Raw genomic sequence first — 17,563 nt, 5'->3', positions numbered from 1 at the left:
CAAGCGAGCGCGCGCGGGGGGAAATGACAAGCGAGCGCACACGCGGGGGGGAACGACAAGCGAGTGCGCGGGGGGGGGGACGACAAGCGAGTGCGCGGGGGGGGGGACGACAAGCGAGCGCGCGGGGGGGAAACGACAAGCGAGCGCGCGCGGGGGGGGACGACAAGCGAGCGCGCGCGGGGGGGTGGGAACGACAAGCGAGAGCACGTGGGGGGAGGAAACGACAAGCGAGTACGTGCGGGGGGAGGTCGACAAGCGATCTCGCGCGCGGGAGGGCGGGGACGACAAGCAAATGCGCGTGATGGGGGAACGACAAGCGATCTCGCGCGCGGGAGGGCGGGGACGACAAGCAAATGCGCGTGATGGGGGAACGACAAGCGTTCGCGCGGGGAGGCGCGCGACAAGCGACCACGCGCGGGGGGAACGACAAGCGCGCGGGCGCAGGAGAATAACAAGTGACGCGAGCGGGAACGACAGGCGACGCGGGCGTGCAAGTGGAGAGAGCGAGCAAGCACCCGCAAAGGGGGGGTTGGTGAAGAGAGTGAGCGCGTGTACACGCGCGGGGTCGGGGTGAGAGCAGAAGCAAGGCAGAGTATCTATAAACAACTGACATTGGAAACAGGCTTAAAGTTATGTAAAGAATTTATAACTGTCATATATTGCTCCATAATTCTTATTGTATGTAAAAACTTAAATTCTGTTGTTAAACAATATCTGCAACTTGGTGAGAATGTGATTCAGTGACGACCCCCTTGGTAACGAAACAAAATTTGCTGGAGAAACTCAGTAAGGTCTTGCAGCATCCGTGGAGAGAAAGTAAGTTAATGTTTTGAGTCCAGTGACCCAGAACTGGACTCGAAATATTAACACTGCTTTCTATCCACAGATGCTGCCCGAACTGCCGAGTTTCTTCAGCATTTATAGTTCTTTGTTTTATTGCAAAAATTAGTTATATGTGATCTATCAAGACAGTTTTCATTCTGGAATGACTTGTCCAGTATTACCATTAGCTGGAATCATGACAAGTTGCCAATATCACATGAAGAAAGCAAATATTGTAAAATATTGTGAAAAAATTGAAACAAAATATTTTGGTCAAAAATGTACTAATTAACATGTCTCTACAATTACAAAGTTACCTCTTCAAGGTCAATGTTATTGTTCAAATTTTATTCATCTCATTGCTGTTAAACACCTAATTTTGCCTGCAGCAATACACAATGTCATGCATTTAGCAACCATTCTAAAATACTGTCAAAAAATATTAATGCCATGGGAGATATGCACTTATTAGATCTCTTTAGCGATTTTCAAATATGGGTTGTAGCAGTTCAAAGCCGTTGCTCCAATCAACAGTTATCTGAGGAAGCCATAATTTAATACAAAATAGGAAAGTTATAGTATGCTGGAAAACATTTCATAAAAACATTGAGATTTTTATTCCATATTAACTACAGTGAAGGCTTTTACTCCATTATAAGCACTTCTGCCCATTTCAAGTTTCCATGAGCCATTTTCTTCGCTTTTATATATGCATACAAGTGATCTCAATTAGAGACCTCCATGAAGGCAGAAGAAATCAGAAATTGTAACCAAACAGAACAGGATATCACTATTTACATAAATGCATTGAAAAATCTGTCAGCCCAAATACCGTTTTGAAATGCCAAAACTAGCTTTGATCTTTCGTTTAAGGGTGGTTGTTTTGAATCTGTAAATATCACCTGCATTATCAATGACAGATGTGTATTCACTGGCAGCTACTTAGGCAGTAGCTTCCACTGTTACTATTGTGCACTGAAATTAAGGTACTCTTTGTTTAGTCCCTATGATCACAACTAAATAAAACCAGAATGACAGATGCACTTTAAAAAAGAATGCTACTGTGTGCACACAAGAACACCACAACAAAAGTTTAATGTAGTTTGCAAAAATTGTGAATTAAAATAGCAGTGATTCATTGAGGTAAAAGGCAAATGATTTGCTAAGACTGGTAAGTCAGATTCCCTTCTAACATCCAGACATGTAGACCTGCAGCAAAATGTTCAAAAAATTATAATATCTGTACTAGCTAATTATTATAATAAGCAGTGAGGACTTAGGGCAGTAACAGCCTTAGTCTACAAGATAATTCCAGCTAGGACTCAATAATGGAAATAAAGGGTAAAAAAAGTAATAAGCTATAATACCAATATCCATTAATTTTAGACTATTATGAATTTATTTTTAAGATCATCCCCTTTTCTTTTAACCATTAAAGATCAATGTGAACCTTACAATGTAGGGTGGACAAATGTTGTATTTTTGTTTTTTAAATTAAACCTCCAATTTAACCAACAAATCTAAGATTCCCTTAGTTAAGTTTTGTCTCATTAAACAGGTAATGCATGCATAATATTGAGCTATGAGTTCAAATAACCCATCTTGTTTTGGTAGTTTGTGCCTGGAAATAACACCTACCAGTAAGTTTCCTTCCTGAACAATTCCAGAAGCCTACATTAGGATACATCTATCTCATCAGAGCATAATCTAGTCAGCCAAATGCAAAGGAAAAATTACAATAACCTCAAAAAGTATACATAAAACTGAAGTTGGCTATGACAAATTAATCACTCCCTAAATAAAACTAGAGGTGGCCAAATGGTCCATTGTAATACAATTTTCTGTCTCGTCAAAAACTAATATTTTTTACAGATTGTATGGAATACACAAATTTTATCTGTCATGTTACTTTGCAATACTGTCAAATGAAATGTATTGATTATATATGGGCAAGTTTACATTTTCTATTTGTTATGAATGATACACATATTTAGCATTTGATTTGTTTACATACATCATGGTCTGAAGTTCTGTAACAAAGCTAGTTGACTTTGCTGATCCCCTTCCACTGCTGGACGCTGTGTTTCCTGCAACTGACATGGGGCTGGCCGCATTACTGCTCATCTAAAAGAAACAAAGAAAGAATCTTATTTATGTTAACAGATATTGTTGCACCTCAAAATTTTCAATATGCTTGAGCAGACATTCTCATTGTTTCTCATCAAACAACAAACTGATCTGATACCTGGATTTAAGATTGCGTTAATATGCACATACAAATAACAAGCTTAAAAAAAATTAATTGAAATCTACACAGTATAATAATATTTGCTTTAGTGTTTTAATACGCAGTTTTTAGAATTACCAACAAATTCCTTTCCAACAAATTAAGTGCTGTATGGCTTATTTCAGAAATTCAACTTCCACCTTTGAAATTAATTGGATGCAAGAAGATTGGCAAAGCAGATAATATATGCAAGTTAAGATCATCATATTATTCAGAAAAATATTTATCAGGTAACATAAAATACTTTTTAAAAAAAAAAGTCGCCAAACAGATTAGTAATTATACCAATATTAGTTCATGTAGTGCAACTTAGTGAGACAGAACTTTCTGACGAGCCACAGGATGCAGAATCCCAGGAAGTCTTAAAAGCCTCAAACTTTTAGTTAGGAAGAAAGTAAAAATATTTTTCAGGATTAACGTAATTTCAGACAAATCTATTAATTCTCATTCACTCTCTTTTTGATTTTTTTTGTCCTTTCCAAAATTTCTGTAAATTTTGTAGAAATTTTGCACATTAGGGATACTTTGCAAGCAAATTATCAGCACACAACGTTTAGCTATACAGTTTTTCAAATACTTAGTTTCCTTCATTTTTACTTTCCATTTTAAGTTATATTATTTCTCTCCTCCTTAACAATGTAGCGTTAAAAAAAGTATTAGCATGTTTTCAGAAGGCTCACTTCAGTAAACTGGGTAGGATCAAATTGTGCAAAAATTCTCAGCTATTCTGCCTGATCATCTGCACTTAACAGAAGCTTAGATCAAGATCCAATGTCTGGAGTTTAACAAGTCAGTATTTTAACAAGAAACTCCCTCCAAAGGATTCCACACATTCACAATTTAATACACTGTTTAGTCCATTTCTCCATACTCAAATTAATTCTGATTCCAAATACTTTAATGTATCTTTCAGGTATATTAATGCTATATTTTAACATCACTGTGAATAAAAAATTCTAAACAAACAAGCTGTTTGATAGCAACTTAATATTTTCATTTATAAATTACAGGAAATGGATCCTAACATCAAATGAACAAACAGGATAGCTAGGACATGCTACGTCAATTCTTAAATTTTAAAAAAAATTATGGTTTCAAATCTAACACATGTACACACACTGAAGAGTTACTTGTCTCACAACATGAAAGTAAATCAGATTTTTAGAAACTAAGTCTGCCTATAATCAGTATCGAATGCCAGAGTGACAAACACATTTTAGACCCATTAGCTAAACAACGTAAGAATTTCAAACCATCAAAGATTCATTGGCAAATCTTCATAAGATTCCTTTATTTATTCCAGCAATAGGAAAGAATCTAAAAATATGTCTCCAAGTACACAGACAACTTCTTTAATATTAAATCCCCTCATCTGTTGTTTATTTGTTGAATTCTGGAAAAGCTCAACCAATTTCATTGTAAAATTAAGGCATAGAAACAGAAAACACTTCTACATTTCTTTTTCACACTATGTAGCCTTGCAGGTAATTGCTCAACATTCATTTATCTTCATAATTTAGAAATGTGTTCAAGAAACCTACACAAACAGGATCTGTGACGTGTTAACTCTTAAAACAGCCAGTTGTAACATTTATTGTACTAATCCTATCTTACGTAGTACACATTACAACAGAAAATCTGTTTCTCATCATACTACAATCTTTCTCAAACAATGCTTTCCAGTTTCTTTCTGAACACATGTTCAAATTAGAGACTTTTCTTTACACTGGGAGTAGTTTTTCACAGCTATAATGCAATTCAAGGAAAGTATCATTCCAGTACAATTCCACATATGTCTACTTTTGATATGATGCAAGTATTGTCCAAAGTGGCATCTCCATTTAATTGACATAAGTTTAAAGTGGGGATTTGAGGAAACTTTTTATCACCCAGAGGTTAATGGTGGTCTGGAATGCCTGGGAAGGTCGTTGAGAGATGAAATCTTACAACCTCAAAGTATTTGAATGAGCACTTGAAATGTCATAATATCCAAAGGTTTAGGCCTAATATGAGAGAGTTGACTAGTAAAGGTAGAGGAGAAAGTGAGGACTGCAGATGCCGGAGATCAACATCAAAAGGTACGGCGCTGGAGAAGCACAGCAGGTCAGGCAGCACCCAAGGAGCAGGAGTGTCTATATTTTGAGCATAAGCCCATCATCAGGAATGCATTGGTGGGAAGTTATCTTGGAAGGCTATAGGTGGATGCAAGTGAGGGGTGATGGCAATAGGTCGGAGCGGAGGGTGGAGAGGATAGGTGGGAAGGAAGATTGTCAAGTGGAAGAAGTTCAAGAGGATGGTGCTCCGTTGGGGTGGGGAGGGAAAAAGACCTCTGGTGGCTTCCTACTTAAAGAACTGCAATTTCCTTTCCCCTGTGATCAACAATGCCCTCCAGCGCATCTCCTCCACATCCCGCACCTCCGCCCTTGAACCCAGCCATCCAAATGCAACAAGTATAGAAAACCAGCCCCCCTCCCCCAGCCAAACTGGTCCTCACCTTCCATCCCACCAATTTCCAGATACAACATATTATCCTCTGCCATTTCCGCCATCTACAGTCAGACCCCACCACCTGAGATATATTCCCTTTCCCACCCCTATTAGCATTCTGCAGGGACCATTCCCTCCGTGACACCCTCTTTAGGTTCACACCCCCCACCAACCCACCCTTCACTCCCAGCACCTTCCCTTGCCACCACAAGTGGTGTAAAGCCTGCGCTTACACCTCCCCATAACCTCCAACCAAGGCCCCAAAGGATCCTTCCACATCCAGCAGAGATTTTCCTACACATCCAAAAATGGGCAGCACGGTGACTCAATGGATAGCACTGCTGCCTCACAGCACCAGGGTCCCAGGTTCAATTCCAGCATTGGGCGACTGTTTGTGTGGAGTTTGCACATTCTCCCAGTGTCTGCGTCTGTTTCCTCCGGGTGCTCCGGTTTCCTCCCACCCTCCAAAGATGTGCAGGTCAGGTGAATTGGCCATGTTAAATTGCCCATAATGTTAGGTGCATTAGTCGGAGGAAAATGGGTCTGTGTGGGTTACTCTTCGGAGGGTCGGTGTGGGCCGAAGGGCCTGTTTCCACACTGTAGGGAATCTAATCTAAAAAACCTCATCTATTGTGTCCATTGGTCCCGACGTGGTCTCCTCAACTTTGGGAAGACAAGACACCAATTTGCGGATCACTTCAGAGAACATCTCTTGGACACATGCACCAAAACGACCCCACCGCCCTGGTGGCCGACCACTTCAACTCCCCCTCCCACTCTGCCAAGAACATGCAAGTCCTGGGTCTCCTTTACTGCTAATCCTAGCCACTTGACATCTGGAGGAAGAATACCTCATCTTCTACCTAGCAACCCTCCAACCACACTGCATCAACACCAATTTCACCAGTTTCCTCATCTCCCAACCCTACTTTATCCTAGATCCAACCCTCCAACTTGGTATCACCTTCCTGAACTTTTCCCACCTGTCCATTCCCAACTATCCCCTCCGACTTATCACCATCCCCCCCCATCTGCATTCACCAATCGTCTTCCAAGCTACCTTCCCACCCTCAGCCCTCTCTCATTTATCTCTTAGCCCCCTCCCCACATTCCTGAAGAGCTTATGCACAAAACGTTGACTCTCCTGCTCCTCGGGTGCTGACTAACCTGTTGTGCTTTTCCAGTGCCACACTTTTTGACTCTAGTAAAGGTTGAGTCTATTTTTGGTGACTCAATGGGCTGAAGAACTTCTTCTACACTATATGATTCTATCTCAATCCAGTCTGAGACACCATTCTGTCTTTTGTCCTACTTAGGAACAGACTCACACAACTTGAGAGAGATATTTCAAGGCTTCACGGGCAAAATGAAAAAGTAAGATACAGGTTTAAAATTTTCAAGCTTATTTTATATTACACTGAAAATATATTTTGATGCAATCTTCCATCATCCATCAGTTAAGCATCCTTTTTAAGAAATAAAAGTAGAAACGGTCTTACTTTGGTTTAAAATTGGGCAAGCCTGACAAAACTAGTTTCTCATTCCATTCCATTCCCTGTTTTGAGTATCATCCAACTTAACTGAAGAGTCAGACTGGCAGCACTAAAATTTATTAGGAGTCTGCCACTTAAAGTTATTGTAGTACTGAATTAGGAAAGCATATTCATTTCATTAAGTATATTTCCTCCATAGACCACATGATTTTTCCAAACTCAAAGATACAAACAGCTACAAATAAGTGCACAAGACACACAAATGTTTTTTCCTGGATTCTTAAAGCAAAACTGCAACCATCTCAAACTACAATACTCAATTTTAATTAGATTAATTACACAAATTATACTTTCACCATACTAGATCATTCTATTATGTTGCAGGCCCAATCCTTTTATCCTTTCATTTATGCTGTGGAGGTGTTCCACACCTCTAGTTCTGATTGAAGCTTTTTGCCTGTATAACATAATCCCCTACTTCAGTGTTCACTACTCATATCAATACCTGCCTCACATATACATCACCTATATAACCTGTATGCCTCTGTCCAAGTTGTTTTTTTTAAACACAGTATGGTCTGTACATCCTTGCTTACTATGATCTGCCTACATCGTTCTTAAACAATGATTTTTACTTTGCTTCAGTAGACGTGACAATAAACCAAACTAGTTTTTTTTATTTTATCTGAATTGTGTGTGTTCTCAATCTTCTTGATTAGAAACCAAATCCAATTCCATAAGGCCTTTTTAGCTTGCACAGCCTTATATGGAGATATTTGTGGGATAAAAATGCCAGTTACAAAGGTCTAGATTCTGAGGCGCTAATTATGGCAAAATTATCAGAATTTGCAGGCATTACTCCAGTGAAACTGACAGTAACTCTTGGGAGTCCACACACACAAGATGCTTCAAGTTGTAAGTTGCTGTCAATGTTTCTATGCATCGATTAGGTTTCCAGTTGCAGTTCCCCCATGGTGTGCAATGAAAAAGAATGAACTTTCAAACTATTTGCCTCACTCTTTTAAACAAAAAAGCCCTTAGAAAAAGTGAAACCTTGCATAACGAAAAGTAACACAGTTTTGTAAATAACTTTCTTGCATCATACATGGTGCCAAACACCTCTAACTCTGTAAATTAATTTCATATTTGTGGCTGACAATTTGTTTCACTGTTAGAACATTCCACCTATATTTGGTTTTATTCGTGTTTTAACATCTATCAAAAATCTAATAATCATTTATTTCACTCATTGAATTGAAAAATAAAGTGTCGTCAATTTCTGGGTTATCGCTGTGAGAAGATGTCAGTATGCTTGGCAACTTGTCCTGCTTACTAAAATTACTGTCGCTGCATATCTGATGACCCTTGGCTTGATTCCATACTTAAACTCTATCAAGAAAGGGGAAAACTATGTCCTGAGGTTGGTAGATCTTTGTGGCCAGCAGGGAACTAGCTTCAACACTAACCACAAATCTTGCCCATAAAATACCACATCATTTATTTCAACAGTCCAGCATTTGTGCTCCATACAAGCCATCTCCAAACTTTTTTCAGTTATCAAGGTTCTTCTGTAAATAAAAGCCAAACATTGTGGATACTGGAAATCAGAAACAAACGTGAAATGTAGGTGGTCTGGTACCATCTATGAAAAGAAAAACAGAATGAATGTTTTGATTCCACTATGACTTTTCTTCAGAATACAATTCAGATAGTTAAATAAATTATTAAGAGTCATGGAGATGTATAGCATGTAAACAGACCCTTCGGTCCAGCCCGTCCAACTGACCAGACATCCCAACCCAATCTAGTCCCACCTGCCAGTACCCGGTCCATATCCCTCCAAACCCTTCCTATTCATATACCCATCCAAATACCTCTTAAATGTTGCAATTGTACCAGCCTCCACCACTTCCTCTGGCAGCTCATTCCATACACGATCCACCCTCTGTGTGAAAACGTTGCCCCTTAGGGCTCTTTTATATCATTCCCCTCCTCACCCTAAACCTATGCCCTCTAGTTCTGGACTCCCAGGGAAAAGACTTTGTCTATTTATCCTATCCATGCCCCTCATAATTTTGTAAACCTCTACAAGGTCACCCCTCAGCCTCCGACGCTCCAGGGAGAAAAGCCCCAGCCTGTTCAGCCTCTCCCTTTGGCTCAAATCCTCGAACCCTGGCAACATCCTTGTAAATCTTTTCTGAACGCTTTCAAGTTTCACAAAATCTTTCCAGCAAGAAGGAGACCAGAATCGCAATATTCCAATAGTGGCCTAGCCAATGACCTGTGCAGCCGCAACATGACCTCCCAACTCCTGTGCTCAATACTCTGACCAATAAACAATAGCATACCAAATGCCTTCTTCACTACCCTATCTACCTGCAACTCCAGGACCTGCATGCTAAGGTCTCTTTGTTCAGCAACACTCCCGAGGACATTACCATCAAGTGCATACGCTCTGCTAAGATTTGCTTCCCCAAAATGCAGCACCTCGCTTTATCTGAATTAAACCCCATCTGCCACTTCTTGGCCCACTGACCCATCTGGTGTTATCTGCAAACTTACTAACTATACCTCTTATACTTGCATCCAAATCATTTATGTAAATGACAAAAAGTGGAGAACTCAGCACCGACCCTTGTGGCACTCCACTGATCACAGGCCTTCAGTCTGAAAAACAACCCTCCACCACCACCCTCTGTCTTCTACCTTTGAGCGAATTCTGCATCCAAATGGCTAGCTCTCCCTGTATTCCGTATACACTTGGATTTTTGATAGAAGCTAAAGTATAAGTCAATACAGAAGTACAAATTAGGTGGAATTTTATAAAAATGAAACAAGTTGACATTCCAAGTTCCAAGTTCTGAAGGTTTGATTTATTATCATCACATGTACTTTTTGTCATTTACATAAATTATTTGGATGCAAGTATAAGAAGTACAGTTAGTAAGTTTGCAGATGACACCAAAATTGAAGGTGTAGTGGACAGTGATGAGGGTTACCTCAGATTACAACAGGATCTGGACCAGATGGGTCAATGGGCTGAGAAGTGGCAGATGGAGGTTAATTCAGATAAATGCAAGGTGCTGCATTTTGGAAAAGCAAATCTTCGCAGGACTTATACACTTAATGGTAAGGTCCTCGGGAGTGTTGCTGAACAAAGAGACCCTGGAGTGCAGGTTCATAGCTCCTTGAAAGTGGAGTCGCAGGTAGATAGGTTAGTGAAGGCGGCATTTGGTATGCTTTCCTTTATTGGTCAGAGTATTGAGTACAGGAGTTGGGAGGTCATGTTGCGGCTGTACAGGACATTGGTTAGGCCACTATTGGAATATTGCATGCAATTCTGGTCTCCTTCCAATTGGAAAGATGTTGTGAAACTTGAAAGGGTTCAGAAAAGATTTACAAGGAGGTTGCCAGGGTTGGAGGATTTGAGCCAAAGGGAGAGGCTGAACAGGCTGGGGCTTTTTTCCCTGGAGCGTCGGAGGCTGAGGGGTGACCTTGTAGAGGTTTACAAAATAATGAGGGGCATAGATAGGATAAATAGACAAAGTCTTTTCCCTGGGGGCGGGGAGTCCAGAACTAGAGGGCATAGGTTTAGGGTGAGAGGGGAAAGATATAAGAGAGACCTAAGAGGCAACTTTTTCACGCAGAGGGTGGTATGTGTATGGAATGAGCTGCCAGAGGATGTGGTGGAGGCTGGTACAATTGCAACATTTAAGAGGCATTTGGATGGGTATATGAATAGGAAGGGTTTGGAGGGATATGGGCCGGGTGCTGGCAGGTGGGACTAGTTTGTGTTGGAATATCTGGTCGGCATGGACGGGTTAGACCAAAGGGTCTGTTTCCATGCTGTACATCTATGTACCAAGATACACTGAAAACAATTGTTTATTGTGCCATCCAGACAAATCATACCTTGCATAATCCATCAGGAAAACAGAACAGAATGCAGAATATAGTGTTCCAGCTCGAAACAATGCAGAGAAAAATGAACTCTAATATATATGAGAGGTCTGTTCATAAGTCCGATAACAGCAGGAAAGAAGCTGTTCTTAAATCTGTTGGTACATACTTTCAAACTTTTGTATCTTTTTTCCCCAATGGAAGAGGATGGAAAAGAGTACAACTGGAGTGGGAGGAGTCTTTGATTACGCTGACTGCTTTCCCAAGGCAGCATAAAGTGCATACAGAGTCAATGAAAGGAAGGCTGGTTTTCATGATAGACTGGGCTACGTTGAAAACCGCTCTGTAATTTCTTGCAGTCTTGAGCAGAGCAGTTGCCATACCAAGCTATGATGCATCTAGATACTATGCTTTCTATGAGCCATCTGTAAAAATTGGTAAGGGTCACTGTGGACATACCAAATTTCCTTAACCTCTTAAGTTGAGGCATTGCATGTTTCCTTGATTGCAGCATCGATGTGAATGGACCATGGTGGTGATATTTTCTCCTATGATATTTACTCCTGACACTCTTGACCATCTCCATGTCAGCACCATTAATACAGATAGGAGCGTGTCCTCCACTCCATTTCCTGAAGTAGATGACCAGCTCTTTTGCTTCACTAACACTGAGGGAAAGATTGTTGTCTGCACAGCATGCCACTAAGCTATCCTTTTCCTGTAGTCACATCAAAGATAACCTTTCATTTGTTGCAGTTCACGTATTTATCTTACTTCTTCCTAATTGTATGTGTACTAATTGACTCAATCACTACTTGCTAAGCACTGAGTGGATAGGTTTTCTCACAAATACATCTAAAAGACTCAATGAAAAATTCTATTTTAATTCCTCCCTACTTCTAGCTTGGTTAGAACATTAGTTTTAGTTACACATTACAGTGAATGCTAGATGGCTGATGAAAAGGGATATTAAAATGTAAAATTGCAGGTTAGAAACTCTCAAACTCGTGAATAACAACATTGAGCAGATTGAGCAATATATCAGACTTTATGCAGGAAGCAACTTTTAGTTCTGTGGTCTTAAACCATTCAAATGTTCTAGTAAAAGCCTCCATTTAAAAAGATGACATTTTCGGCAGGTGCCTCTTTTTGCTTCAGCAGATACTATTTGATGATCTTAATAAATTACTCATTGGAAGTTAGTTAATTGACTTTTTTACAAAGGTTGTTTTGTAAACAGCCAAATTTTTCACTTCCAGAATTTAAAATATAACCAAAAAAAATTTAAAAATTTACTTTAAGCAATACACTGAACATGAAACTGAAATTTTTCAATATACGGTAACATATCAGTTGCTTTGAAATGAAATGTAGCTGTTTGCTGTACCAAGTTAAAATAAATTCAGTTGTTTAAAGTCTGTGAAGACCATTTTAACAAGTCTGAACTACAATTAACATTACCAACAATACCACAAATAAATCAGTTCTAAGGCTTATGGGTATAACATTAACTGTGTTTCATAAGTAGCTTCCTTCTGAATAAATTTGCAAAGATTTCTAATGAACATTTCTTTAGAATATTTAACCTATGAGAATTTGAGACATTCCTGCCAAGGATCAAAAAATATTAAATGATCAAGATTCACAAGAATGATCCCAGGAATGAAAAGCTTAACATATGAGGAATGTTTGAGGACTCTGGGTCTATACTTGATGGAGTTTAGAAGGATGAGGGGGGATCTAATTGAAACTTATTGAATACTGACTGGCCTGGACAGAGTAGATGTTGGGAAGATGTTTCCATTTTTGGGAGAGACTAGCGCAGCTTTAGAGTAAAAGAAGAACCTTATAGAATGGAGATAAGGAGAACCTTCTTCAGCCAATGAGTGGTGAATCTATGGAATTCACTACCACAGAACACCAGATCTTGAGTATCAAGGGGTACAGGTAGAAGCCAAGAGAATGGGGATGAGAAATTGTATCATAGAGAAAATGCTTTTCCTCTGTTGGCTTCTCAGGCAGTAATTAGAATTGTCTCCAGATGAAATTTGTACAGGATACCTAAGTACTTCAACTTTAGCTATTGCTTTCAAATGTGTGACATCATCAATTACGTGTGAAAATAATTTTACCTAAATTTGATATTAAAGACAAAGTTTAAGCAATATCTCTAGTTTCAGTGCATATAAAACAGATGATTATGGTTACGCTTTCCATAATTTTGCTTACATCAAGAACTGATAATCATGAAATTCAACTTCTTAATGGTCTTAATTAATTACAGAATAGATATCTGCTCCTTTCAGTTTCCTATATTTTACTTGGTGCCATAATGCACCTTCTTCCATCAGTCACCCATTCTATTTCCAATTCTACTGCGACTATGTCTCTCACCACTGAACTTTCTTGCCCATCACAGGCATTCCTGTAATCCTTCCGAGCAGTTAACCTCCATCACTCATCTCGCCACATTTGTGCTCTCTCAGCTACAGACGATCAGACCATTTCAATCTCTTCACATCTTTCAATGCTCCGACAATTTTCCTTAACTGCCCAGTGTTCCTGACTTTTTTAAATTAATCTATTTTTCTAATCAACTTGTTCAGAGGTGTTATTACACACATCTGTAATAAGTGGCACATGAGTCCACAATCTATTTCAATTGCATCATTTGTCAGCTATCAATGCTGTGCAACTTTCGCCATGAAACTTCAAAGCAGGGCTCACAATTGTCTTGCAGATATTTTCTTGCCATTTCAGCAATACTTCTCTATCACTTCACATTCCACTGCATTTCTTCCAATTTCTCCAACTGTAGCAAAACCGTTACTCAATTTTCATTCCCAAACTTCAATCTTCTGTCACCACTTACTTTTCATACTTCACCCATTCACTTTCTACACATCATCACCCAATCCTCTTCTCTAGTCTCAAACCCAGATTCTGCAAATGGGGTTCTTGCCTACTGTTCTGCATCCCAATCTTCTAACACTATTCTCCAGTTCTCCAGATACTCGGGAAAGTTAACATCAACCCCTACACAACTCATTAGCATCCTCAAATATTATTGTCCATGACATTTTCTGTGTTACTTAGTTGGAACATTAATGACAATCAGGAAAAGAAAGGAGACCAGTGCCAATCTTTGGATAAACCCAACTTTGATTTCAAATCTTACACATGTCTTGTACTCCTAGTACATGTTCTGTAAGTTATACATACTTCTCAGGGACTCCATGAATTGTGATGCACCTTATGACTTCCTTTCTACCAACCTGTTATAAGCCTGCTTTAGATTGGCGAACAGAGGCTTCATCTCTTATTGGTTTCCCAATATTTTCCCAAACAAGACAAATCATGACATCAGTATTATTTTTGTGCATGAATTCAATCTAACCTTTCCATGATTTTTCTTAGTTTCTGGTCCATGATTAAGAGAATATTTCCTTGGTGACTTTCACTATCTCAAACATCCTTGAACAGCTTCTTCTAACACACATTAAATAGGAAAAAATAAGAACAAGCAACTTTCTAAAAACTGCACTGAACTATATCAAGTTACATCTCTCAAGCAATCAATCCCTTATTAACTTATTCTGAACAATGTAACCCAAACCTGCCTTCACCTGCTTAGGTTCAGAACCCATAGTCACATTAAAATTAAGATCCGTCAGATTCAACAATAAAGTATGAGACTTGTTTCTAATTCTCTTCCAATAAATCAGTATCTTGCATGAGTCAGAGGCAACCAAATTCTTACAAAACTCATCCTGATTATCCGGTTCCACCAAGTAATTACTCTTTAAAACAATGAATCTTTAAAATTAGGACTAAGTTGGCAAGTAGCACATTTGACAGAACTTAGATGTTACGAGCTCCCAACACGTTTAAATTTCTGGCCCTATAAGTTTTGCAAACATTTATTAAAACACGTTCCACAAGTTGGATTTCATAATATTTGCATGCAGAATGAATTTTACCAAAAAGATACTCATAATAGATTAACAGATTATAATAGAATTTAATATCTCTGCCAAATGTTCAATATTAAGATAATACACAGGATACATAACTACAGTAGTCCACTTGAAAGCATGTACCCACTTCAAGCCAAGAACAAAAACATAAAAATTGCTGTACACTGACATTCTAAGTTGTAAACTTCCTTTAGAAAAATCCTGAACAGCATACTTTGGGTTTGACAGTAAAGGTTAACAGAATATTGAATGCAAGGAAGTGGCAAGAGACCAGTAAGAAGAATGATCAGCATATAATAAGAAAATTGATTTTAAAGGTTAGACGATGCAAAATGCAACAGGAAATGCTTTTACATTTTAAAGTATTTTTAATGCTACACAAGTTTCTGAAAAATGTAGTGCCATACAGATCAAACGAATTAAAACTTTAGAATACTTGATATTCAATACCACAAGGTTTTAAGTGATGAAAAGCAAGTTGATATACTTTGATGTAATAGAGAATTTCATTTCTATAGAATTGTTGGCCTGGTTAGATAGTAATGCTGGAAGACAGTGAAGACAACGAGCTCATGTCATTAAAAAGCACTAGCATATACCTGAAGTTTGGAAACTGAAATACAACAATTGGAATGAATGGTTATTCTCGGTTGTTGCAACTTAAACAATCTGAAACATGCAAAACAAGGAACATAACTCAGAAATCATACTTAGGTTGTATCAATTGCTGCACTACACAAAACAATGCAGCAACTGAATAAGTTTAAAAATGGTAAAGCAGACATACAAATTCATTTTTTAATATAATTTTCACCCCTTTCAGACGCAAACGTCCAGAGTTTCTTCTCAAAAAAGCCGACACAAAAAGCTTCCTGCATGTTTAACTGGAAGGTGCTCACTGATCAATCAGGTCAGTTTTACAGATAATATTAGTCCACTACAAAATGTACTTGTCTCCAAAAGTTTACTATTAATGTGAATAATTTTTGTGGGTAAAATATTTATCTGTTAATTCAAACTTTTTTAATCAAGGTAGTCGACTGGTTTTACTTAAGAGGAGCTTAGCTTCTCAAGTGCAGTTTGGGATGGATCCAGCCAGCAATGTCCATCTCCGGATTTTTTTTAATTAGTCAAGTAACTAATTTATATTTTAGCACAGAAAATAATGAATCACACTTGCATCAATGGAAGATCCAAAACTACAACAAATAATCTAACACTACTCCCCTAAAATATCTTGCGTCTTTTATATGAGGTTAGATTCAGCAGGTAATGTAAATCCTTGTTAGATAGTTAGACTTTGGTATTAACAGTATATTGTTAGAATTGAATATTCAAAAGATATACCTAATTATGTTCTACCAGGTCGAGTTTGGTGATGGGACAGTATAGAGGGAGCTTCAATCTTAACATTCTTGGATATACATCATCTACTTCTAGCACTTTATTAACATTTTTAATAGTTTATTTTAAAATATTTATCTTGCGGCTGTTCCATAAAATTATTGATTAACCAGCCCAGTCTTCCCTTTCTCTCAATTAAAAAATATCAGCCTCTTTAGACCCATTTTATATCAACATAATTCTTACACTATTAAAATCTCTATTTCCTTTGCAAGCTCTCTTTCACACTTCTTAGCATGTTTACCTCCCATTTCTCTTTGAAATGGGATCACAGATGAAGAAAACTTAATATAATACAAAAACACTTAAGAGTCCTTCTACTGAAATACATAATGTACTATACCCAATATTTTCACTTTCAATAAGTATATCTGGAAATCCAATCCAATTATCTAGCATGCTCCGTGTCAAGAACTTCTTGACAATGAGTTACCTTGCTAGTTTAACTCCTATTCCCCCTTGTCATAATTCTACTGTTCAATCTAAAATACTCTACACAAGCATTTTTCCATATTATACAAAAACATGATACCTCTACAAGAGGAATGTCCTTTCTAAATTGAGACCCATTGCAAGTGTAATAACATTTCTGAACAAGAAATTATTAGAATTTTTTTTGCACACTACACTCCTATCTGCACTAAATATCCCTCATCCACACGTGCATTTCGGCATGAGCCCGAAACATCGATTCTCCTGTTCCTTTGATGCTGCCTGACCTGCTGCGCTTTTCCAGCAACACATTTTCAGCTCTAATCTCCAGTATCTGCAGTCCTCACTTTCTCCTCCTACATGTGCATTTTGCCAACTTTTATTTTTGAATGCTTCCTTCAATTTCATTGCTCTTTGAGTCAGAGAATCAGAGTTGTACAGCATGAAACAGACCCTTCAGTCCAATTCATCCACACTGACCAAGTATCCTAAATTAATCTAGTCCCATTTGGCAGCATTGCGCCCATGTCCCTCTAAACCTTTCTTATTCATATACCTATCCAGATGCCTTTTAAAATGTTCTAATTATACCAGCCTCCATCACTTTCTCTGGCAGCTCATTCAAATGACACACCACCTTTTGCGTGAAAATGATGCCCCTTAGATCCCTTTTAAAATCTTCCCCTCTCACCTTAAACCTATGCCATCTAGTTTTAGATTCTCCTTCCCTGGGATAAAAACCTTGGCTATTCACCCTATCC

General features: G+C 38.5%; 2 protein-coding genes across 6 annotated transcripts in view; one reads left to right on the top strand and one right to left on the bottom strand.

Moving 5' to 3' along the window:
• The window catches only part of LOC140463289 (runt-related transcription factor 2-like), a 155,010-nt gene that overhangs the window by 38,650 nt on the left and 98,797 nt on the right, over positions 1–17,563 (top strand). Inside the window, exon 3 of the mRNA XM_072557051.1 lies at positions 15,790–15,876. Coding sequence (XP_072413152.1) covers positions 15,790–15,876 — 87 coding nt within the window. The remainder of the gene's footprint in view (positions 1–15,789; positions 15,877–17,563) is intronic.
• supt3h (SPT3 homolog, SAGA and STAGA complex component) overlaps positions 1–17,563 on the bottom strand; it is a 425,992-nt gene that overhangs the window by 404,272 nt on the left and 4,157 nt on the right. For all 5 annotated transcript variants that reach the window (XM_072557090.1, XM_072557098.1, XM_072557063.1 and 2 more), the window contains one exon: positions 2,837–2,946. In XM_072557090.1, coding sequence (XP_072413191.1) covers positions 2,837–2,946 — 110 coding nt within the window. The remainder of the gene's footprint in view (positions 1–2,836; positions 2,947–17,563) is intronic.

The sequence above is a fragment of the Chiloscyllium punctatum genome, chromosome 3, assembly GCF_047496795.1.
Source record: "Chiloscyllium punctatum isolate Juve2018m chromosome 3, sChiPun1.3, whole genome shotgun sequence".
Taxonomy (NCBI): Eukaryota; Metazoa; Chordata; class Chondrichthyes; order Orectolobiformes; family Hemiscylliidae; genus Chiloscyllium; species Chiloscyllium punctatum.
The sequence above is the reverse complement of the archived record's forward strand: the minus strand, read 5'-3'. Positions and strand labels throughout refer to the sequence as shown.